Source organism: Gymnodraco acuticeps, unplaced genomic scaffold (assembly GCF_902827175.1).
Source record: "Gymnodraco acuticeps unplaced genomic scaffold, fGymAcu1.1, whole genome shotgun sequence".
Lineage (NCBI taxonomy): Eukaryota > Metazoa > Chordata > Actinopteri > Perciformes > Bathydraconidae > Gymnodraco > Gymnodraco acuticeps.
The window spans coordinates 445,150-470,307 of NW_022990213.1; the positions used below are offsets into that span (position 1 = coordinate 445,150).

Sequence of the window (25,158 nt, forward strand, 5' to 3'; positions counted from 1 at the left end):
TTTGTGCCCGTCTTCCTATGCTCTCGTCATCACCCGAAGATTCCCGACGATTCCCGAAGTATTTCGTTTCATTGAGAGGGCGCAGTAAAATTGAAAATAAAATGAAACTAGGCACATGAAATAAAAAAAAATTGTTTATTATGCTTATTTTTAATAAAAATACATAAGTTAAACCCAAAATTCGCGGATTTCCACTATCCCTTTAATGTGATGATGATTAAACAAAGTCAAAAAATTGATTGTAGTTACCGTTGATGGAACAGTTTAAACTTGCTAGCTTACTTTTAGACGATAGCAAGGTCGTTTGTTTGCTAATCAATAGTTACATTTAGAGTTAACGTCAATTATTACCGTTACTCCCACCTTAAATTCAGGGACATTTGGAAAGAGTTACATCACCTGCTATATATCATCTACTATATCTGTTGAGGTGAGCCAATGTTTGCCCTGCTTGTAGTAATAGGCTAATAATGATAGTCATTAAAATGCTATTCTTTTTACATCCCCTCAATAATTTATAGTTGTAGGCCTTTAATTGTATTGCCTTACAGTTTATGCTGTCTAAAGTATGTTCAATAATCAATAGTGTAACGTTTACATCAGTGTTAAAATGCTTGTCACTACTGTAAATACTGCATACCTTAGCCTTTATCTTTAATATGCTATATTACAATGTATGTAGCTGCTTCTTTGCCATCTGGTAAGTTGCAGAATATGCAGGTGCATCTAAAAGAATAACTATATCATAGAACTGTTTTTCTTTAATTTAATAAAACAAATTAATCATATATTCTAGATTCATTATGCATGAAGTGAAATATTTCAAACCTTTTTTGTTATAATTGTGATTATTACAGCTTACAGATCATGAAAATCAATAATCCTGTATCTAGTATAATATTAGATAAGGATTTATAATACAGATATTTCGATCTTCTGAAAAGTGTATTCAAATATGTACTCAGTACTTGGTCGGGGCTCCTTTTGCAGAGATAAATGCATCAATTCTACATGGAGGCAATATATTCCATGATATTCTAATTATTTTGTGAGCTGCTCTTGTTTTCTGATTTCTACAATATAATTTGGTCTAGCAAATATAATGCATCTCTTGATGGTCACATATACTTATCTTCTCTCTCCAGATGCACTATTGAAATTTTTTGGGCCTCATACCACCTCAGCAGAGCCCAGCCCTGCAGCATCAAGCGCTCTTGTCCCTTCCACCTCAGCAGAGCCCAGTGATACAGCATCAAGCGCTCCTGTCCCCTCCACCTCAGCAGAGCCCAGTGATACAGCATCAAGCGCTCCTGTCCCCTCCACCTCAGTAGAGCCCAGTGATACAGCATCAAGCGCTCCTGTCCCCTCCACCTCAGCAGAGCCCAGTGATACAGCATCAAGCGCTCCTGTCCCCTCCACCTCAGCAGAGCCCAGTGATACAGCATCAAGCGCTCCTGTCTCCTCCACCTCAGCAGAGCCAAGTGATACAGCATCAAGCGCTCCTGTCCCCTCCACCTCAGCAGAGCCAAGTTATACAGCATCAGGGATAAAGGCTTCACCAATAGACCCTGCCGACTGGCCATCTGTTCTTACTGATAATGACAGGACAGAGTTTGTTCAGAGTGGACCATATCAAATGAAACCTAGTTTTATCTTTCCCAAACAAAAAGACGGGAGAAGGTGTCAGCAAGACTATTTTAACAGAGTCTTAATCAACGGAGAAAAAATCAAAAGAAGCTGGTTGATGTATTCAAAAAAGAATGATAGCTTGCACTGCTTCTGCTGCAAAATGTTTTCACAGAGAAATTACATACTCAATAGGGAAGGACTAAAGGACTGGAAAAATGCAAGTCACTTGCTCAAGGTACATGAAGAAAGCAAGGAGCACAACACAAACATGGCAACATGGAAGGAGTTAGACGTCCGTCTTGCCAGGGGGCTTACAATAGATATGCAAGAGATGGCCCTTGCTCAGGCTGAGAGAAATAGGTGGCGCGACGTTCTAACCCGATTCGTGGCAATAATTCAGTCCTTAGCAGAGAGAAACCTGGCTCTGAGGGGGTCCACAGACACATTAAACCAACCAGACAATGGCAACTTTTTAAAATAAGTGGAGCTTATGGCCAAATTCGATCCAGTCATAAAGCAGCATGTTGGTAGGGTGGCAAGTGGAGCTGGCAGTCACACACATTATATGGGCAAAATAATTCAAAATGAACTGATTGACTCAATCAGCTCTAAAATACTGGACACAATTGTGGAAGAGATAAAAACGTGTAAGTATTTCTCCATCATTTTGGATTGCACTCCTGATCTGAGTCATAAAGAACAACTCTCTGTTGTTGTCAGGATAGTATCGCTAGAAGACAAACCACAGGTTAAAGAACATTTCCTGGGCTTTCTTGTGGCAGAGCAGTCAACAGGGGAAAGTTTGACATTGCTCATTCTCAAAAGGCTGGAGGAACTTAACATCCCCTTTGAGGACTGCAGAGGACAGTCGTATGACAACGGTGCCAACATGAAGGGTAAGAATAAAGGTGTTCAGGCTAGGTTGCTTCAGCAGAACCCAAGAGCTTTTTTTGTCCCTTGTGGTGCTCACACCTTAAATCTGGTGGTAGCTGATGCTGCAAAGAGCTCACCAGATGCTATAGGCTACTTTGGCTATTTAACAAAGTTGTACAAACTCTTCTCTGCCTCCACGCATAGATGGGACATCCTGCTGAAACATGTCAAAACAACTCTGAAATCGTGGTCAGAGACCAGATGGGAAAGCAGGATAAAAAGCGTTGAGGCAGTAATGTACCAGGCTGGGCAAATCAGAGGTGAGGGAAACAACTGCAGACCCTGTGGTGAGAGTTGAAGCCCAGTCTTTGGCTGAGGAGATTGGATCTTACCGTTTTATCATTTGCACAACCATATGGTATGACATCCTCTACAAGATCCAGCATGTGAGCAAACTGATGCAGTCACCCTCCATGCAGTTAGATGTGGCTGTCGACCTGCTGAAGAAAACAGGAGATTCCCTCACCTGCTACAGAAGGACTGGATTTTCTGATGCACAGACAACTGCAAAGGAGATGTGTGAGGAGATGAACGTGGAGTCTGTTCTCAAACAAAAGCGGTTGAGATCCACAAAACGGCAGTTTGGTTATGAGTCTCCAGATGAGCCTATTGATGATGCACTTAAAAAAATGGAAATCACATTTTTTTAATGTGGTTGTGGATACAGCCCTCTCTTCACTTGATGAGAGATTTCAGCACCTTGAAGAGGTAAATGACAAGTTTGGAGTGCTCATCAACTTTCCCACCACATCAAACGAAGAACTGCCAAAGCACTGTCAAACCCTGAGCTCTGCTCTGACCCATGATGGACAACCAGACATTGATGGCAGGGAACTTGCTGCAGAAATGCAAAATGTTCCACATTTGCCATTAAAGAAGATGACAAACATGGAACTATTGACCTTCCTTCATGAGAGGAAGCTGACAGAAATGTACCCCAATTTGTGGGTTGCTCTGAGAATCTCTGCCACTCTTCCTGTTACAGTGGCTGCTGCTGAAAGAAGCTTCTCAAAGCTCAAACTGGTCAAAACTTACCTGAGAGCTTCTATGGGACAAGAACGTCTTAGTGGACATCATAAGCATCAACCATGTGGTCTCAAAACAGCTGTCTTATGATGATGTCATAGATAATTTTGCTTCAAGAAAGGCAAGGAGAGTCAGGCTAAGGTAAGGTGTTGAGGTGTGAGATTGAGGCCTGTAGTATTTTAATGGTTGGATTTTGGCTAAATCTTGCTTTTAACCAAGACTGAAGTGATTGATAGCAAATATTTCGGTACCCAGAAGTAGTATGTTTAAGTGTTCAGCAAAGCAGCTTTTGTTTTAAATTAGTAAATGTTTCTGGGTTGTACTTCTTACACATCCAGCTCTTAAGGTGAGGCAATTAGTCTCTCACGGACTGTATATCAGTACAGGTGGATTGTGTGCCTGTCAGCAGAGGAGCAACTTGTTGCCCTGTCTGACCTCAGTAGGGAGCAAGTGGAGGGGCCATGTGTGAATAGGCCTTTAGAAAGCACTGGTGTGTTGGCGAGGCTGCTGACTGCAATTATAGGTTTTAATGTTGTATTTGTGTTAAAATAAAAAAATCTCCCAAAAAACGTATACAGCTTCTGTGTGATTTTATTAACATTGGAATTTTTTTTTCACCATAAAGAAAAGGAATTAGTAACCATCCGGATCAGATAAAACACACACACACACACACCTTGCGTTTTGAAGACTGATAAATCCGAAATGGATGGACAAACTTTGCAGCCCAGTTTCCCAGCTTTGCAGTCTATCCACGGTTATGCCTCTTGTTTCCTCCGCCACATCTCCTCCGTCCATACCTCTGGGAAAGGTGAGCTTGAGCTAGCCAGGGGAACGTTGCTAGCGCAGCTAACGTTGATGTTAGTGCTAGCATTATCCACGTCTTTAGGCGGCTCTTCTGATGATGTAGGCCTAGTACTAGTAGCAGCTTCACTTGTAGCTTCGGTGCTGCTAGCCTCTTTCTTCTTGTGAATTATATTCTTTTTAGAAAATAAGTCAAGTAAAAAATGTTTGCCTGCCTTTTCGTCAGCGTTCTTGAGGGAAAGAGCTGCCGCAAAATCGCCGTGGGTGTGTCCCAGCTCGCCGCGGGGTCACGAGCGTGATGAAGAATCATAATTCTTTAAGGAAATCGTTTTTATTTTGTATTATAATTACTGTGAAATGTATTATGTTTTTGTCATTATTACAACAAATACACACTTGCAACTGATAACACTGGCAATGATTTATATTTATTAGACTATTAAAAAAAACATCATGCTCCAAATAAGTCCAACGCCCACTACACCAGAGCCATATAATAGAAGAGTTATGACATCTCCGTTCACTCCAATGGACCACTTTTTTACAGCAATGGCGGATCGTGGAGCCTCTCAATCGTTCCCCGGAAGTTAGCGCCAAGGCTAGCAGAGCTGTGGAGTTGCAGCATAATAGACCGTTCGTGACGGACTTTTAAAGGTAAGAAGAAGTTTAAAGATTTATATTGCGGATATTATCAGTACATCTGATTCAATTGAACATGTGTATTAAAGGATGTCAGTGGATTATCCCTAAATTAGTAGATTTAGGGAACGTTTACAGATAACAGATCAAGCTAGGATACCGAAGCAAGTTAGCAACACACATTGAACAGCCTTTTAATTGTAAATTCCGTTCTCTTAATGTCTATTTGGTCCAACGTTGTTGAATTAGAGAAGAGGGGCTTCTAAACGGGATTGTATGCGGGGGTGGAGGGAGTTAAATATTAGATAAATATAACTTTGGTGCGTGTAAGAGTGAGTGTTTTTAGCAGAGCCATATTGTGTCCTTGTGATTATGTTGATTATTACCTGTCTGTATAATGTTGCAGCTCAGCTGATTTTGGATTGATGGCAAAGGGAGAGGAACTTAAGTGAGAGTGAACACATAAGGTAAGTTTAATACTACTGTTTTATATAAGTAAGCATACTAAACATGTATTATATCACTGTATTATATAAGTAATCTTGTTAGTAACCTACTGTATGGCAGGTGGAGGGGCAGTGATGTTACAGGTGGAGGAGCAAAACTGCAAGACTGCAAACTCACAAGACAGAGAAATCGAAGTTTGTTCTCCAGAGAAGAGGTTGATTTCACTTCAATTTTTTCATATTTTCTAAAGATGTGGAAATGGCACAAAAAAAAACTTGAGAGCTGTAACCAAGACAACTGTAACAACATGAGTAGACAGCCACCAAGGTTTTTCAAGTCCCTCTCTTACTCCATTTTGCCAACCCAAACTTCCAGGTACATGACGGGACACCTTGCTTGTTTTTGTTGTTTGCGCTCCTCTGGCAGGTGGAGGGCAGTGATCCCTTCCCTTCTTCCCTCAATCTTTGACTAATGTAAGTAGAAGACATGGCACTGTAAATGTTCGAACATTTAAAATATTATACCACTTAAAAATAAGAAATATTACTTTTGTTACTAAGAGTTCATACTTATTATACCTGTGTCACCTTTCACACTATCGCTGTGATCATGAGCTATGGGCTTTGTAGATACAGGTCCCGGGGTGAATCGTGGTGCAGGGGCCCTTCTCTTTTTGACCACAGGGCGATGCACGAAGATGGTGGGTATAGCCTCTGCTCTCAGCCTAGTCTTGCCCTTTTTTGTCTTGACAAACTGGTCTGCATCAAAATGTGCCTGCGGAGTGACTTGAGGTTACTTCACACACAGAACAACTCAGTTTTGTCTGCCCACATACATATTCCATAGTGGTTGAATACACAGTATTAGGAAACACTTTATACTTACTGGACATGTTATACTCATTACATACTGTATATACAATATGACCAAGAATGTGAGACAACTTTATAGAAATTCATATCACATATGTTACTGATGCCATTTGTCATACTTTGTTAAACTCACAAATAATAAAGTTCCATAACTTCAGTTGGGAACAAAGACCACACCTTATCTCCCCAAGGCAATTTCCCATCCAATAGGTGTGCTATATAGGTGTGTATAACCCTTTCTCCTGTCTGTTTATCCCTCTTTCAGCACAAGAACCAGAGGGGGATTCAATGGAGCCTGAATACCTGCACTGAGACCCTCACCCTGCACCCTGAGTCTCAACTATGTGTTTTTCAAGCCTTTCCCTGTTTTTTGTATTAAACAAAACATTAAGCTTTCCCAATGGTGTGGTTTTCGTTTTGTGAAAAAGTGCAAATGCAGTGTTTGTATATAAATCACATATTTTTTTGCTGTTGGTCGTGAAATTGCTCCTGCTTCCTCCGCTCTGTGTCAGTGGGGAAGCTGTACATTCGTACTCCTTTCTCTGAGCGATTGGAGCATCCCCAGGCAGCACAGCAAACCATGGTGGCGACTAGGAGGCAGCACAGCAAACCAGGACAACACGGAGGAAAAGGCACAGACAAACTGCATGATATGCTATTCAATGTTTATTGAATTCCATGTATTTGCAATGGATGTTCCTAAAACAACACATTTAACATCATCATCATCATCATGCTGCTGCTGCTAGTCCTTTGATAGTCACCTGTCGGTCTCCTGTCCTTTCTGAAAGCCATAAAGATGACATTAGTCATTTAGATAATTTGTGTCCTCAATTACCATGGGATTACTGAAACTACCATGAATTTAAGAAAATGGTAGACATTAATCTAATCTGAATTTTAAAGCATTACTTTAGATCCCCTCCCTCTAAATATATCAATAAACATTAGAAAGTGATGCTCCTGACTACCATACAAGTTTAAGAAGATAATATTGGTTTTAAAGAATTCAAAGCTATAAATAAACAGCAACAGGCTCTTTAACCAAGGCACTGTTAGCCTAACATGTAAACTAGTTGTTCACACTAATCCTAATATTATCACTTAATATTAGCAAATTCTATTTTATTTTTTAAAACATATTGATGTAAATACATACACATATCGATTTGTTGTATACATATTGCAAATCAAAACCTTTATTCACTAATAATTACCAAAAATCGTAGTTCTATCTCCTGTTATCAATGCATTCACATTGCCCGCCATGAACTTCCGGGGAACGATCCTCTTCTACATGAACCACGTGACGATAACCGTTTTTGGACTTCCGTTGTCGTAACTCTTCTATTATATGGCTCTGCACTACACCACTGCGTGCCAGGGTCACCAGTGTAGTGCCGAGAGATAGGGAGTCAGAGGCGGTGCAATGAAGAAAAGGGAACTTTATTTGAGAGCAGCTAAGGTCATGTTGTCCGGTTGCAGTCCGGGAAGAAGAAAGTGAAGTCAGAAGGCAGGGCACACAACATATAGTAAACACATAACATGTCCGTGTGGGAACAATAGCCCCAACTGTAGTTCCAAGTATGAATTATGTCCCAGTGTATTAATAGGTGGTCACCACAAGCCATTGATTCATAAATAATAAATAAATAAATAATTTCGTGCGTAGCATAACAGATTATCAGGTATCCGTCCAGTTGCACTGACTGCTGCTGTTTAATCAGAGTTGGTCCTCCTCACCAGTAGAGAGCGCTGCGCCCGGCTCACACTGAACATAACACAGGCAGACCCTCCTGCCCTCTCGTTGGGTGTTACCACATGGGCCAGCGGATGAGGACACCAACGTGGTTCACAGAGAGCAGACTGACGGAGTTGTTTTTATTCCACATCATATGTGTGGTATAATTGATTATTAGAAATGACTGAAACTAAAGCAGAAACGGCTCCAAAGCCCGCCAAACAGCTGCTGGCTCTGAATCCCAAACAAGAGTCCGAGTTCAAGAAGAAGGTGCAGGAGGCGAAGAAGAACAAATCCAGCAAGGTGGGTTCCGAGGAGCCGTGGCCCTGCTGACACGAGGCTGCTGTGGCTCCTTCACTCTACACTGTCTAATTCCCTTTAGATGTAACAGGTGTTACGACACATTTCGAACCCGTGGGATAAAGTTGTGCCCTATTTTAATATTTCCGCTATGGAACTGACGTTGGCTCTTTTACCATGTTTAAACAGTATCGTTGGTGCTGTTTTAGATACATGTGTTTCATAATTGCTTCTTCGTTATGGAGCACACATTAAGTCCGGCACTGCGAAAGTTGTTAGTATTTCTTGTATAAGATGGCTTCATAGTAACATTAGGCCTCATGTTTGGACGAGGTCTCACATTTTGATAAATGCAGAAGCAGAAACACTACTCTTCGACCCTTCCTAAACATTCTAAATATTTTACAAAGGGTTATTCGGCTCCAAAGCTATAATGATCTCCTACATGATATGACTATATCAATACTATACAGAATACAAAAAAACGTATGATTTTTATTTTGACTTAAAGCGTTTGAATACATTAGTCAAAATGTCAACATGACACACAATGTCACTTCCTCCAAAAAAAGATATTGATGTATAGTATACATCAATATCTTTTTTTGGAGGAACTTTGTTGTTCCTAAATAAATATATCTGTATATATTGTATACAGATATATTTATTTAGGAACAACAAAGTTGATGGTTGTATTATATAATAATCCCCACTCATACTTGCAAGAGAAAAACAAGTATTTGTCATCTATTTGAGTGTCTTTTTCTGGGTATTTTGAAAGAGGCAAACTGACTACACGTGTAGAAATGTTGATTTCTAACAATTAGTATCTTTGCCCTCTTTATTTGATTATATCATTCATATGTATTGTTTTGTTTACAGGAGAGCCATTTGGCCCCTGGAGTGGTTTATGTGGGTCACCTTCCTCACGGGCTGTTCGAGCCTCAGCTCAAACCTTACTTCGAACAGTTTGGGAAAGTCCTGAGGCTGCGGCTGTCCAGGAGTAAAAAGGTAAAACGGATGAAAAGTACAAACACAAAGTCTGATTCAGGGCATTTGATTTATTGAGCATTCACAAGATATTTTTAAGATTGGTAACTTATGTTTAGAGGTCAATATCTCCTATGTTTGTTGTTTGAGATGATGTCTGACAGGAGTGTTTGAAGTAACGCTGCAGAATGTTGGCTCGGTCTGAAAATGATCTCAGGTGAAACGGTGATCTGAGGTCAGATAACTGAGCCTAAAGGATCCAGGCACATTAAGCTTATTTCCTGCTCATACATTGGCAGAGCGATAAAACCCATGTGCCAACAAAAGCATTTCATTTATCTCCAATATTGAATCGGTAACAGTGTGCGAAAAAGCACACGTCCCACCGTCCGGGACGTGTTATTTACGATATCGGACAAGTAGATCTTTCAATTGACTTGTCCGGTGGACAAGTGACGTTTTTCGCCCTAATTTATTGACAAATTATTGATAAATTCAGTTTACAAAAGGCAGAATTCATTCGCAAATTGTCCGTGTCCGCCATTGTTCGTTTAGAAATGTTAGTTTCGGTTCTGCTTGTCGATTCCCCAGGAAATGCATCTCGCCGCTTTCTGTAGGCCTACTGTTAGACGGGGGCGGGACGGGACCATGGATGTATAATAAGAACGACGACGTGTAGCACAGTGGCAGGGTTGGGAAGCAAAACTCGGTTCCGAGTAAGAACAAATAACAATTGTCCAGTACCGGGATTAATAAGAGTTGTGAGGACAGGAGGCGAGGCCGAGCCCCGCGGACTGCAGCTCTCTCTCTCTATGCTCCGTATCAGCTGCACGGTGCAGCTCAGCGTCTTTCTCTCTATCTACACACAGCAGATTCGCTGCCCATTTAACAGCCTCATCTTTGTCAAACTTTCTTATGTTCTTTCTCTAACACGTAATGAAGGTTATTAAGCGTTTTAGCTCCTATGTTGTTAATATTGACCACCATTTCCTTTATGAAGTAAAGCAGCCTCCCTGTCTGTGTCCTCGCGCTGTCCTCACATCCCCGGACCCCCAGACTCGGAGGAGCACAGGGATGTCAGTATTGTTTATGAAGCAGGGTATAGAAAGTACATTATTGAAATGAAAATACTATTTATTTACTTTTACAAACAGTGAGCAGCTGGGCAGCTGCAGCATGTGTATTGCAGGACATGTGTAAGCGTGCAAGCGTCTTCTAGTTGTAGAAAAGCGCTAGGCCTATACATCTAATGTATTATTATTATTATTATTAGGCCTATGTGTTGGACATGTGTGGTTGGACTCTGTTTCACAGGCAGGTTGCAGTGTAACATCAGAGGAGACTGGGCCAATTGTACATTCTCAAACTGCACCACTTAGAACTAACTAAACAATGCAGAGATTATTTTTATATATTTTATTCAATAACCGTAACGAAATTCAACAGTATGAAGTGATTTGTAAATACAAAGGAATACAGATTTGACTTAATGTTTTCATAAATATATTTTTCTCCCAGTTTGTCATAGGACTTATTTTTACTCTCTCAAAGAACCGGAATCGAGAACCGAAAATAACCGGAATCGAAAAGCATAACCGGAATCGTTAAAATCCAAACGATACCCAACCCTTTGTGTGATGCAGTAAAAGCTTACCGCTCACTTACGTTAGCGGTGTCGTAAAAAACGTGGAAAAATACGATGGCGAAGAAGAAGATTCCAGTGGCCCCAATTTTTGTCCATTCTGGACAAGTGAAAAATGTATTCGGACAAGTAAATTGCCAAACTCACTTGTCCATGGACAAGTACTCTCTAAAAACTTTTTCTCACACTGGGTAAATGGAAACGCATCTCAAAGATACGCCAACTGGCCTTGATCTAAAGTATGTGAATGCTGTGAAACTATTGCTGTGATATTCATCTCTCACTCGTCTCCTTATCTCAGACAGGTGGCAGCAAAGGCTATGCGTTTATCGAGTTTGATTGTGATGAAGTTGCCAAAATTGTTGCAGAGACCATGAACAATTACCTCATGGGAGAGAGACTCATCAAATGTGAGTATTGCTCATGTACAATTCTTAAAATGACCAGCATGATTGAGATGGTGGACCTCCATTCTTTTAGATTCTCTCAGTTTGCTGAATGAGATTTTAGAGTTTGAAGTTGCAGAATGTTGGCTCGGTCTGAAAATGATCTCAGGTGAAACGGTGATCTGAGGTCAGATAACTGAGCCTAAAGGATCCAGGCACATTAAGCTTATTTCCTGCTCATACATTGGCAGAGCGATAAAACCCATGTGCCAACAAAAGCTTTGAATAATCGACAGTATTTAATCATTCAAAGGAAATCCATTTTAAAATGGGAAGTCAGATTGGCTTTGATGAATATGTGTGCTGGGAAACTCTTAAATTGTGTTCACCCGTGTTGGAGCCAATTAGGATGTACCTAGTAGATCATGTCGTTGCCATGCTGGTCAAATGTCAATCTGGAATTATAGTATGAAATGTTCTTTTTATTTTTTTCAAGATCTCTTTACAGTTAAGATATTATCACTTGCGCTTTTTCCAATGTACACACAGTGAATGTCAATTGCTCCAAGTTCGTCAGACCAATTAGGCATGTTGTTGTTTGGCAGGTCACGTGGTTCCCCCAGAGAAGGTGCATGAGAAGATGTTTGTTGGCTCTCAGAAGGTATTTAAAAAGCCCTCATTACCTGCTGTATCGCGCTACAACAAGACGCACACAGAGGAGCAGGTCACCAAGATGAAGGACAAACTGCTGCGGAAAGAAGCAAAGCTCCGCAAGAGAATCGCAGCACATGGCATCGACTACGACTTCCCTGGATTTGTGAGTGTTTAAGATTGGCATAGTAACTTATCATGGCTGCTTGTTATTTTGTATTTCTCTTAGCTTACCAAGTAAAAGTACTCATTTAATACCGGCCCAGAACTGACTGGAGTCAAATCTGTACCTCATTGTAGAGCTACCCTTCTAGTGTCCATACTTGTGTTGGCATCATGTTAACCTTCAGTGTTCTCTCTTTGCTTTTCCAGGCTGCCCAGGTGCCTAAGAAGAAAAAGTCCTCCGATTCCCTGGATGCCTCTACGCTTAGTAATGTAAGGCTGACACTAATATTATATTCTAAGAACATTACAGTGGCACAGACTGAAAATGAACCCAGGTGTAACAGTGATCTGGGTTCAGATAACTGTGCCTACAGTACTGTGGTGCATTTAAGCTTATTGCATGTCTCCTGGTGACTATGTGATAAAACCCTTGTACCAACATACTGTATGAACTCTGGGAAATCAAAGTTCCCCTCTCTACCAGAAAGAGCATCTTGTTATTGTATTCATGTATTCCACACACTACACACTGCCTTACATCCAGATAATGAAAACATAAGAGTTGTTCAGGAGAAGTCAAACAGCAGGACTCGACTTAAGAAGAATACTAACAATAGCAAAAACATCATTAAGCAAAATCCAATTCATCCAGCAGAAAAATGTAATGACGGAGGGGCCAATAGGTCCGTTGCCAAGGCAGTGCGGGTAGATAGCAGCAATTTGAAATCTCTCCGTTCATATGATCCGGTCTGTATCTGCCTACAGCGTGCTTAGTGCCGCCGGAGCACTACAGGAAAAAATCATCTTTTTTCATTCAGGTTCCACACTCATGCCGCCTTTTCCCGTGCTGAAATCCACTGTTGTCGATGAGCCTATTGTTCAGCAACGACGCCGGTGCTGAGTCAAATAAAACGTTTCCAATTTCTTTCTGCGCAGAGAGAGAACACACATCTCCATACAGATAGAGCACGATATACGATAATGAAACTGCTTTGTTGAAAGACTTTGAATATATCAAACTATCCATATTTTATGAATATTAAAGATCCCATGCCTTGGCCATTTCTACTGATCATAATTCCATTGTTGAGGTCTACTAGAATAGATTGACATTGTTCAATGCTACAAACTCACATTGGTTTCTCACAGCGTCTCTGTAGAGTAAGTGTATTCACTCTGTCCTACGAGGCTTGTTGGAGCTCCTGCCCCCCCCCCTCCCTGTGGGCCCAGTGTGCTCTGATTGGTCAGCTCGCCCACTCTGTTCTGATGAGTCTACCACCGTTACAGCGGAACATCAGTGATTATGTTTTAAATGGCGTTTGTTAGCAACCAGGAAATGACACCAGTAATGACAAACAGATGAGAATGCTGCGTGGGGTCTGGGTGCCATGTTGCGCGGCTCGCTGCTGCGAGGAGGGGACAGTGTGAACTGGGTTCATTTCCTGCTTGCTGCGTGGGGTCTGCGAGACAACGCGAATGGACGCGGGAAGGGGGGGTGCTGAGGGGGCTGCAGCACCCCCATCTGCGAGGCTCCACTAGCGCCCGCACCCCCAAACACGGCGCACCTACAGTGTAAGCACTGTAAAAACCTTCATAACACACAGGTAATAACAGGAAAAGCAGGACATGGGACCTTTAAGTATTTATCGTCTCGTACATGTTCACATTGTTTGGTTATACAACAGCGATTGAGCTATAAAAAAAAAACCCTTGGAAAGCTGTACTGATGTCCCTGGTGACCCAACGCTAACGTACTTTGCTGATTCTGTCTGGAGGGTGAATGACAGCGGTATATTCAGTAGATATTTAAATAAAGATATTTCACATTTGTAATAGAGGTAGATCATTAGGACATGGTCATTTTTAAAAGAAGCTGAAAAGGTGTGGGCACTTCTGGGCTACATCATGAATTACAAGTGATAACAATTTTCTACACAAAGATTCTAATAATTCTTTATATTGTATACTTGTATGGATAATGTTGTTCTTAGAAATGTTAAGGGCTACACAAAGTGTCACCAATTCTATTCAACAGAGAAGCACCCATGGAAATGTCCTTCCTCTTTTGTCTTTGTCTCCAACATGTGATTAGGCTAATGCAGGGTCACTTTTATGCTAATGAGTTCCTCTCCCATTTCAGGACGCCACCCCAGTGTGCACCCCCTCCGTCCTGGAGAGGAGGAAGTCCACGTTCAACGACGATGATGCAGATGACGAGATCGTCATTAGGATGCCGGCTGTAGACAAAGACGAGGAGGGCTCCTCCTCAGAGGAAGAGCATGAGGAGCCTGGTGAAGAGGAGGCAGAGTGACGTGCTCTGCGTCACTGTGGACTTGGTTCTCTGGCTCTAGACATCAGGATCATCTTTGTACTGTGATCAGATGTCATAGTCCGTCTTTCAGTATGTGGAAGTCACAATACATGAGAGAAAGGCGTTCGCATGAAGGGTTCCACCATTATAATTGGTATTACATCAGAGTGACCAATGGAGGGGCCTGCAGCATGGTCACATGAGCCTGGGTAATGGACAGTTGTGAAAGGACTTTCCTATGCCTTACAGGGCAAATACTTTTCTGTTTGCTTTATGCACACTTGTCTAAAAGCGTGGTTCAATTTGTAATATGTAAACTATGATCTTTAAAAATAAATGATGTAATAATGTACTCTGGAGCAGTCCTTCTGCACTTGCATACACAAGGGCACTGCTATAAGCCTTTTAATGCAGCAGGAAGAGCATGTGCAGAAGAATGAATGATGGATGAGTCCATTTGCTGCTCATTGTTCTGCTTACTTGTATCCAGTGTAGGAAAAGTATTAAGATCCTTTACTACAGTAAAAATACTAATACCTAACTGTGAAAACGTACTTACCGTTTATAGTACTGCACTGGAAACCTTGAGCCAAAGTATGCATGTATGATAGGCTAAATGTTCTTAAAGTGAAGTATGGATTGTTCAGTAAATTGATCTTTCTTGCTGTCCTATGGAAACCATGTTTTAGAAAGTCAAGTTTCTCAGAAAAACAGCCGCTCTGAAGATTTTATTAAGCTTCAATTCAAGCAGAATTCTCAACACATAAAAGGATCTCCTTACCCTTCAGTTCATCACAAACATTCCAAATCAACCCAAATGGCTCCATGCTTTCACTGGACACAAAAGGTGTCATCTGAAAGTAAAAATGTAAACATAAAAATAGATGTACTACTGAAAAGTACAGTCATATCATAAAAGTACTTGGTTACATTCCACCACTGCTATTTGGCTTTTATCTATGCAACAGTTAGGCTTTTTGTGTGGAAACTTCCATTGTATTACATTTAGAGACACAACATGTCCAGTAGGTGTCGCTAGAGGTCAATTATTCACATCCATGACATCGACAGGATCTTTTTGCATTGCCATGCGACAAGTGCCAACATCATCCCTGTATCCACTGCGCATGCGCACGACGATCCCATTCTTGTCCTGCAGGCAGCATTCCGGGTGGAGAGAGTGAGTGAGAGAAAGAGAAAGACAGAAGAGATTTCAGGCCGTACACTGTATATGTACAGTAAGACAAACGAGCTGTATGCCCCAACACACCGCGGCGTCTAAGCAGGATATGGTAAGTAGAAAAATGAACGTTGTGAGCACACCTCGCCTCCTTGTCACCTTTTCTCCTCTTTGTGCTGCCTGTCTGAACTGACGTTTAATTGAAAGGAAGGGCTTCGCTAGGGGCTAGCTTTAGCTTTGATTCCTCACAGACAGTACACACCTACTGTCTGCTACAGTAGAAAGGCTGGCTAAATGAGTTAGAGAAAAACAAAGAAAATGAATGTTTCAGAGCCACAGGGGAGAATGACAGGGCAAGCTTTTGTTTAGCGTTAGCAGTATGTAGCTGTCACTGCGCTCCTTCGGGGTGGCACTGCTAGCAGTGATGGTCAGGTTGTGAGCTAGCAGGAGCTTAGCTAGCGTTGTAAAAAAAAAAAGGTGTGCATGCTCGTGCGTGTGCGCGTGGCAATATAGACACCAAGCATTGTGTGACCAGGATGAGAGAGTAGGTCTGGTTCATATTGGACAAGAGGATTATAATCAATGTTAGGGGAAATACATGTTGGCAGTTAGAGATTCATAAATATGGACCTATTACATTGTTAGTAACATGTATTAGAGCACACAGTACACATACATACCATTTTCAATGAAGATCACACCAAAATCACGTCATATATTTTGTAATGATATCGACAATAATGATGTTACAATAACAATTCCCTTTAATATTGTGAATGATATTGTCATTGCAATATCAGTCATCATAATAACAAGTTATGTTGTCCACATTGTGCTGCTCTACTCTCACACTGTCATCATTGCACACACAGTGAGGTACAACATCTTCAGCTACATGCCCAATACATCATTTCCTTTATTAAATGTAGCATTATAAAAGACATATTTTCAACGATAACAAGACATTTGTTTCCTTCTTTTCCACATACACAAACATATGTCAAGAAAGAAAGGGACAACACACTTTATAGAAATAAACAAATGAAGGGAAACAATCATTAATAGTCCCTATGTACATTTCATTTGGTTGTACTGCTTCTCCCGGCAACGTGTGTCTTTGTGGTCTTTGCTAATGAACTAACAAATACATTCAACACAACTATTGTTGCTAACTCATTGAAAGGGAAACTTCTAACACCAGTTATTGTTTCAACAATATGATTGCAGTAAAAGAACAAATGAGTTATGTCTCAAAGAAGGTGATAGTTTGGTGAATGTAGCCTGTATAACTGCTTCAAGCATGCAGGTCTGACTCTCAGCTCCCGGACAGAGGCCCTCATCTGATGGAGGTTGCTGAAGCACTCCTTTCTGCTTAGATAATGTTGCTACACAAAAGGCCTGGGGTTATTTCAAGAGAAGAAGTGCAGTCAGCTTATGATCGAGCTGTTTGGAACTGGAGCAAGTAAACAGTAACCTCCTTGTGTCTTTGCTGCTGACGCCTCTCCGCCCTGTGTGTCTACAGCGGTAGTGGGCTGTCGGAGATTTAGGAGTGTTGTTGGGTTGTGGGATTAATACAGAGTGTTGATTTGACTGGTCATTTTGTTTTGGAATGTTAATTTCCCTTTAATGTTTGATTATATTCCAGAAAGGATCTGTGTTATTTGAGCAGCGCTGGCTATAACTCATCAGTGTCTGGTACTGTGTGGCTTTTTAGTCGATACTACTTACTGTTATTGTAGGATATCATTTCTGTTGTGGACAAGAAGAGTCCATATACTTTTGGCGAGATCATGTATAACCCTTTTATAACACTTTGTGCTTAACGCTGTGAAATAAAATGAGAGTGATGAAGTGTTCCAGGAGTAAGCAATAATGAAGGGACTTCCTAATGAATGTAATCCCTGTCCTTTCTGCCCCACTAGGGCTCTCCAGGGCAGATCCCGGGACAAGACATGGAGCTCTAAACCAGCCCTCTCCATCCATCTCCATTTGCTGCCTTGCACACTGCTCTCCAAAACCACCTCTTCTACCCCTGCTATAGCGGTTTGGCTCCGACTCGTCAAAGAGAGAAAAGAGGGAAGAAAAAGCCAAGTGGGAGGGAGTAGTACACTTTCCCCAGCTGCTGTCCAGACACACACATGCTGCATTGCTGCCATTCCCCAAGCCCTGCTCCATCCATCCCTAGGGCACGGCCACTAGCTCACTAGCTAGCTAGCTAGCACTTGGCACAAAGACGAGGCCTGTCCTCGGGGATAAAAATACAAGCAGACTGTGTACCCTTGCTGATTTCTTTTTTGTCCCTTTTCCGGGTCACCCAGCCGGACAGTGGTTAACTGGGGCTCTTTTTGTTTAGCTGTCAATCCCACTGCTTTGAGCAGTGAACGATTGCTGGTAGCCAGTCAGTCAGTCAGTCAGTCAGTCAGGCAGTCACTTAGTCAGGCAGTCACTAAGTCAGGCAGACTGAGGGGTTGGTTATCCCAGAAGAGAATGATGGAGCCCAGCATGGAGAACTGCCTGACCCAGGTCCTGCAGAAGGACATGGGCCGCCGGCTGCAGGTGGGGCAGGAGATCATTGATTATATTCTGGACAAGGAGAAGTCCCATGACCTGGAGCAGGACCAGACAGTGCTGGACAAGATGGTCGACGGCATCGCCAGCACCTGGGTCAACTCCAGCAACTTCAAGGTGAGCTGCACTGACATGGAGGTAGTATACAATTGACAGGTAAAGGAATGAGTCCTAAGACCTGGGAATGAGTCAGCATTTGACTTCTATTGGTTCCTTCAATGTCAAAGTCAATGTTTTTTAAGACATGTTTTTAGTTAGATGCCTGACATTTAGATTTAGAAAGAGATTTTCATGTTTTTTTCTAAAACGTAAACTACGTGAGTAATTACCACTGGAGCTTCTATGTGTCATCAAAACAGGTTGCTAACAAGTGGCTAAATGAGACTGCTAAACGTCATCCTGTCGAATAACGCAGCCACGATTGATTTAGTAAAGAGCTTAATGTAAGCTTTTTACCTACAGCGATTGCATTTATCCATCAAAATGATACAAAGTGGTGTTAATATGTGACAAGTTTCCTGCTAAATAAAACGTGTAAGGATCATAAACGCGCATTTGCCAAAGATCTTACTTCCTTAATCAAATGAAAATATCCAAATCCTTTTGTTGGAAGGAGCCCTAGACTGCGGGTCGGCCTAAGAACTACGTCCTCACTGCACCACTAGCTTCCCACACACCTGCTGCTACTCTAGTTTCAGCCTTTACTGAGCCAAAAGCATGGACCACGCATTTGCATTCTGATTTACACGAAAGTACAGTACCAAGCTCTCTTGATACACTTCTTATCCTTCTAATTGACAACTCAGTTCTGCCGTTTGCATTGTTGTTATGCCTTCAGTTGATTATGAAATGTCTGTTATGGCTCATTCCTCTATGCATTTGGTTTGAGATGAAGGGTTCAGACTTACAAACCCTATGATTCAACGTATATCAGTCAGTAAGATGTGGTCTGTTTTCAAAATCAAAGCAGGGCAGAACATGGCAGCTTTCTCCACGTATTATGCATTGGAATGAAATAGAGCAACTTGAAAACATCTTTGCTGAAGTGTAAGACTTTTGCAGAATTCTTGTCTTTGTTTGGACTGCACTTCCATATCATTGTACAGTCATATAATGGCTGTTTGTCGAAGCAGCAATCTCCAGTTTTTCAGTTTTTGTGACCCTGTGTGCAACAAAAGCAAACATGTCCTCATGCTGGAAAGGCACATGACATTATTATTTCCCTGTGCTATAGAGCAGGCCCACATTCTTCTTCTCTGATTGATTGTGCTTTATTTTGGATTTCAATCTAGGGCAACATTTAATGTGACCCTGACTGAAAACACCAGCAGTTCTTCCAGTGCCCCAGCCACAGGTTGCTCTCTCTGTTAGAACATATTGTTTTCTAAAGCTCTGATTTCATGTCAGGATATGCTGCTTTTGCTCTGAGTGGGCCTAACACATCAGAGATATCTGTCTGAACAAAGCCCAGCCTGCCCCCGGTGCCCTACATACTGTGGCTCAGCACGGCTTTTCTCTCTGCACTCTCACTGCTGTGACGCCATGTTGTGATGTGCATGGTACTTTGTGTGTGCTTCAAGTGACCATATGTGTCGCACTGCTCTAGATCTGGCCTGGTTACACCTCCAGGTACTGGAAGGTCCAAACCGTTAGAGTTAATACTTTGGGTTTCAGACAAAGCTACTTACATTGAGCCAAACGTATCTCTGGCCTTGAAAAAGATCGGTTTACATTTTAATAATCAAATAAGTATGTGAACATAACCAATAACCTACCATAGCCAATAACAAATAAATGTAACTTATTTTATTTTTGTTGTTCATTAATATCTTATTTTACCTTAACATTTATTAATTTATGCATATTTTTGTATCTCACCAACTTTAAACAATATGTTTGGTTTACTGTCCTATAGTATACATTGGAATGGTTTCAAACCTGCTTTTATTTATCCTAATAATTGTAAAGGAGTGCCTTGGAAATATGTGTTTACATAATTTGTAAACACATATTTGTTTGAGACCCACTGAGATAACTTAGACTAAAATTAACTATCTAAACACTCAGAGTCCTTTACCTCACTGAGCCTCTCAGTCTGACAGGAGAGCTCTCCTCCACCCTGGCTGTAGAAACATCTACTTCTTATATCCGTTAGCGCAGCTAGCACCAGATTCTAATAACAACAGCGCCGGTACCGGTGCGCCCTCTCGCTCCCATGCTCACACTTTGGCTGTGAGCTGCGAGCGCCTGATAAGCCAACATCCCCCACTTTCATCACTTACCGGCCCTGCCAGTACATATAGTGGCAATGTCTCAAGATTTAGCAAAAATACACCTTTATTGAACATACAGTAACACAAATCCACATAAAAACGAAAAAGGGTCGCCACTTATTATTATTTTAATTAAAAAAAACAAGTTAAACCTGGGAACCTGGCTGACGCCCCCTAGCAGCGGCGCGCATTTTTCAGCAGTGGCGCTGCACCGCCGCTATTTGTATTTAGGGGAAACACTGATACTATATAGTAATGTAACGTAAAATGGCATTTAACTGTCGAGGTATTTAGCTGATGAGAGATTTGAGTTGCTTTAGCCTGTAGGAGCTAGTAAGCCTACTATTTGTTTTTGATAGGCACATCATGTTTCAGACCTTATTTTCCTGTTCCATGTTCAAATAAACCATTTGCAGTGGTACCGCTGAGAAGAGTCTTTTTTTTTTTTGGTCATGGAAAATGAGGTAACGGTCATGGAGAAGTCATTGAAAATCATTGGTGAAAAAGTGTATGAACCCTGGTTGGGTCAACAGGGACAGTATCCTCAGCACAGGCATAGCTGATCACTTGGCAACTAATGTGGGAACTATTTAGTTTGAGAGAGGGGGTGATGAATTCACTCACCATAAATGGTGCTTTGAGCGGATGCGTCTAATACCAAGCAACTGTTTAAAGAAAGTTCTTTATAGCGTTTTACACTCTTCTTACCTAAAGTTCAGAGGGCCAGTCCGAGGGCTTTCCTTGCTGCACATACCTTTTGTGTTTGGATAACAAACACTGGATGGTTGTACTGTCATACTGCTGAGCTGACAGGTCAAGTGAAGGTCCCACATTCTCAGAGGAGGCGTACTCTTCCTTGTATATCTCTTCCCAGAAGGGGTTCAACACTTCCTCATGCTAACAGTACAAATACGTTTAGGTCTATAACAAAAGTATTCCATTTGTCCTTGAAGAAAATGAATTTGTTTCTACAGCAACTCATGTACTGTGTCTGAAGCGGTGATGCAAAGCCTGGGTGCACAGGGTGGACGGTTAACATTACACTTTGTTTGCATATGTTGACTGACAGTATACTAATGTGTGTTAGTGTCATGTGCCCTTGGTAACCCACTAGTGTTGCACGGTGTACCGATACTTGAAAGGTACCGCGATACCCTGCCGTTAAAAACGCTACGATTCCTCCGTTTCATTAGTATCGGTACTTTAAGAATGACGGGGGAAAGTACTCTGGTGAGAAAGCGCCGTTTTAATAAGAGCCGTGTGTGTTCAGCGCTCTGCTTCCACTCCCTGCACTGCAGCCGTGCCTGCAGTCCCTCCCCTCTCAAGCACGCTCTAAGTCCCTCCCCTCTCAAGCACGTTCTAAGTCCCTCCCCTCTCAAGCACGCTCTAAGTCCCTCCCCTCTCAAGCACGCTCTAAGTCCCTCCCCTCTCAAGCACGCTCTAAGTCCCTCCCCTCTCAAGCACGCTCTAAGTGCCTCCCCCTCTCAAGCACGCTCTAAGTGCCTCCCCTCTCAAGCACGCTCTAAGTGCCTCCCCTCTCAAGCACGCTCTAAGTCCCTCCCCTCTCAAGCACGCTCTAAGTCCCTCCCCTCTCAAGCACGCTCTAAGTGCCTCCCCTCTCAAGCACGCTCTAAGTGCCTCCCCTCTCAAGCACGCTCTAAGTGCCTCCCCTCTCAAGCACGCTCTAAGTCCCTCCCCTCTCAAGCACGCTCTAAGTGCCTCCCCTCTCAAGCACGCTCTAAGTGCCTCCCCTCTCAAGCACGCTCTAAGTCCCTCCCCTCTCAAGCACGCTCTAAGTGCCTCCCCTCTCAAGCACGCTCTAAGTCCCTCCCCTCTCAAGCACGCTCTAAGTGCCTCCCCTCTCAAGCACGCTCTAAGTCCCTCCCCTCTCAAGCACGCTCTAAGTGCCTCCCCTCTCAAGCACGCTCTAAGTCCCTCCCCTCTCAAGCACGTTCTAAGTCCCTCCCCTCTCAAGCACGCTCTAAGTGCCTCCCCTCTCAAGCACGCTCTAAGTGCCTCCCCTCTCTCGTGCACGCGGCCACGCGCTAGCTGCCAGAGCATGTGAGAAAGCGAGAAGCATGGCTGCAAGTGGGAGTGCAGCTGCTGCTGCGCCTCGGCTTGTTGACAAAAAAGACGCCAGAAGCGAAATGTGGAAGTATTTGAGCGATATCTCTGACAGTGAGGGCAAGCCTACGGACACCACGAGGTCTGTCTGTGAGACATGTTTTAGATCCCTGCAAACCAAGGGAGCCAACACATCAGACTTGGCTAAGCACCTCGCCGACCGGTGTTGCAGTATAACGTGAGTCATGACAACTGGCGACATTCTATTATTTTGGTCATAGGAATCGGGGGCGTGTACATTGAGGACCCATTGTTGATTCACCATGTCGATCGCCTCGTTTGTCCTTTACGTTCATCTTTTGCTATATCTGCCTTCCTAAGATAACGTTGATGCACATTCAGTACTCGTATGTGAGGTTGTGGGTGAGAGGTGGATATCGTGACGCTTACAGGGAGGTATCGAACATTACAAAGTAGGTGACTGTGTGGATGCCTGTTCAAAATATTGCAAACTTGAATAAATCATTTAAATGATATATTTGTGTCCGACTTTCATTTGTACATCGTTCTTAATGTGATGTATAGTAGCTTTGATAGCTGTCCATACCTTCAGACAGCCTAAAAGTAAAACACAAGTCGTTTATTCACAGCCCGAACGCTCATTGACATGACTGGATCACTCATGACAAGTTGTGATCAGCTCCGATTAAATTGTGATATCAATGCTGTAGCTATTCTCCAGGGAGCACGTTTTTTTAATGAAATACCTGTATCCCTCTCATCACAACAAGACTCTACACTGTGCAGGAAAAACAATTACATACATGAAAATAACCTTGATGCATGGGAATGAATCACACAAACTATCTTCCGTGGCTATACTGATATGTCACAGTAACGGTCAACCACAGAAAAGTAAGTCCAGCGGGGCACAAGTTGAATCCATATAATACAGTAGTTCTATTATGCCTTTAAGCCTATACGTTTAACCCATAAGAACCCGGACCCATTTCTACTTTTGGGGAAATTAAGGGGAACGTCATTTAGACTAAATAGACCTAAATAGACCTAGGACACATTTCTGACAAGTAACCCCCCCCTAGTGTCAAATATCTGAAATGTGACATATGTGTCACATTGGGCTTTAATGGTAAAGTAACTCTTATTTATAACTTCATTAATGAGGATGATTTTTTGGTTTACATTTGTTTGAACATACTTGAATTGAATAATAAAGAATATGTTAACTAAATATAATTGAATCAGTTAAATTAACTCAACAGATCATAATCATATTTGTAATTGTGCATATATGTCACTCCGGGTTTACTGTGAATGTTTAGGGTTAATGTCCCGATGTGACATAAGTGTCACATCAATATTTATGGCATTTGTTTCATATCAATTTCATCAATAAATGTTTCTACAACAGGTTATATATATATGTAATCAGAATCAGAAAAGAGCTGAAGACAGCTTAATGTTTAACAAATGACATGTCATGTAAGCATTTTTATTCTTAAATGGCTTGAATGTTAACTTTAGCAACAAAAAACCTTTCCAAATGTAGCTAGTTCTGTCACATGTGTTAGCCTGGCACATGGACATCTTGGACATGTTGTTATGGGAACACAAAAGCAAAAGACAAGGACCATAACCCACCAGACTGTTCAGTGTGTGTCACTTAGGGACTTCATGAGATAAAAAAGGCTAAAGCTGTATAAGGAACTTTCCAGAACATTTAAAGTTCATGTGACACCTGTGTCTAAGCAATTCTGTCTGCCTTCCGTGTTGCACCATGAGGACCCACTGATATAAAATGCTTAACTGTCTAAGTTGCAATCATGCACTTTTTGGAGGGCTAAGCGCCAGCTTGACATATTTTTGGCTTCATTTATAGAAGGAAAGACAACAGTGATAGTTATGTTTCAGAATAACATTTATTGGAAATTGTTAGAACAATCTCACTGGTCACCGGCTTGAGCTTCAATCTCAGGATCCATGTATTTGTGATCGAAAGTAGGCTAATATAAAAGTAGTGTAAGTCATTACATTTCAGAGACAGTAATATTGTAATGTAACGTAGCCTATTACTTAAAAAAGACAGTAATAAGTAATGTACTGTATTACATTTTGGAAGTAATTTGCCCAACACTGCAGATGATCCTGTCATCTCGATGCTGCTTTCGGGCTCTGAATAAACAACTTGTGTTTTACTTTTAGGCTGTCTGAAGGTATGGACAGCTATCAGAGCTACTATACATCACATTAAGAACGATGTACAAATGAAAGTCGGACACAAATATATAATTTAAATGATTTATTCAAGTTTGCAATATTTTGAACAGGCAGCCACACAGCCACCTACTTTGTAATGTTCGATACCTCCCTGTAAGCGTCACGATATCCACCTCTCACCCACAACCTCACATACGAGTACTGAATGTGCATCAAAGTGATCTTAGGAAGGCAGATATAGCAAAAGATGAACGTAAAGGACAAACGAGGCGATCGACATGGTGAATCAACAATGGGTC

The 25,158-nt window shown here is 41.9% G+C and overlaps 2 protein-coding genes and 3 non-coding genes across 5 annotated transcripts in view; all 5 read left to right on the plus strand.

The window, feature by feature from the left end:
• Positions 1-8,137: 8,137 nt before the first annotated feature.
• Positions 8,138-14,888, plus strand: nifk (nucleolar protein interacting with the FHA domain of MKI67). The gene is made up of 6 exons (XM_034218424.1): positions 8,138-8,394; positions 9,274-9,402; positions 11,325-11,433; positions 12,015-12,226; positions 12,433-12,495; positions 14,366-14,888. The coding sequence occupies exons 1-6, from the start codon at positions 8,272-8,274 to the stop codon at positions 14,534-14,536; spliced, it is 807 nt and encodes a 268-aa protein (XP_034074315.1). The 5' UTR covers positions 8,138-8,271; the 3' UTR covers positions 14,537-14,888.
• On the plus strand, positions 9,578-9,707 carry LOC117547596. The gene has a single exon (XR_004569217.1). It is a non-coding gene; the product is annotated as a small nucleolar RNA ACA64 (small nucleolar RNA).
• LOC117547597 lies at positions 11,558-11,687 on the plus strand. Its single transcript, XR_004569218.1, has one exon. It is a non-coding gene; the product is annotated as a small nucleolar RNA ACA64 (small nucleolar RNA).
• LOC117547598 lies at positions 12,540-12,669 on the plus strand. The gene has a single exon (XR_004569219.1). It is a non-coding gene; the product is annotated as a small nucleolar RNA ACA64 (small nucleolar RNA).
• A 791-nt stretch (positions 14,889-15,679) lies between the features above and the next one.
• clasp1a (cytoplasmic linker associated protein 1a) overlaps positions 15,680-25,158 on the plus strand; it is a 95,553-nt gene continuing 86,074 nt past the window's right edge. The window contains 2 exon segments of the mRNA XM_034218423.1: positions 15,680-15,828; positions 17,639-18,401. Of these exon segments, the coding sequence (XP_034074314.1) occupies positions 18,204-18,401 (198 nt within the window). The 5' untranslated portion in view covers positions 15,680-15,828; positions 17,639-18,203.

Bases quoted from the DNA above. Each gene is read 5' to 3' on its own strand.
- nifk (XM_034218424.1), top strand. From the start codon at position 8,272: ATGACTGAAACTAAAGCAGAAACGGCTCCAAAGCCCGCCAAACAGCTG. The intron at 12,227-12,432 runs GTGAGTGTTTAA...TTGCTTTTCCAG, and splicing joins ACTACGACTTCCCTGGATTT to GCTGCCCAGGTGCCTAAGAA. The intron at 12,496-14,365 runs GTAAGGCTGACA...CTCCCATTTCAG, and splicing joins ATGCCTCTACGCTTAGTAAT to GACGCCACCCCAGTGTGCAC.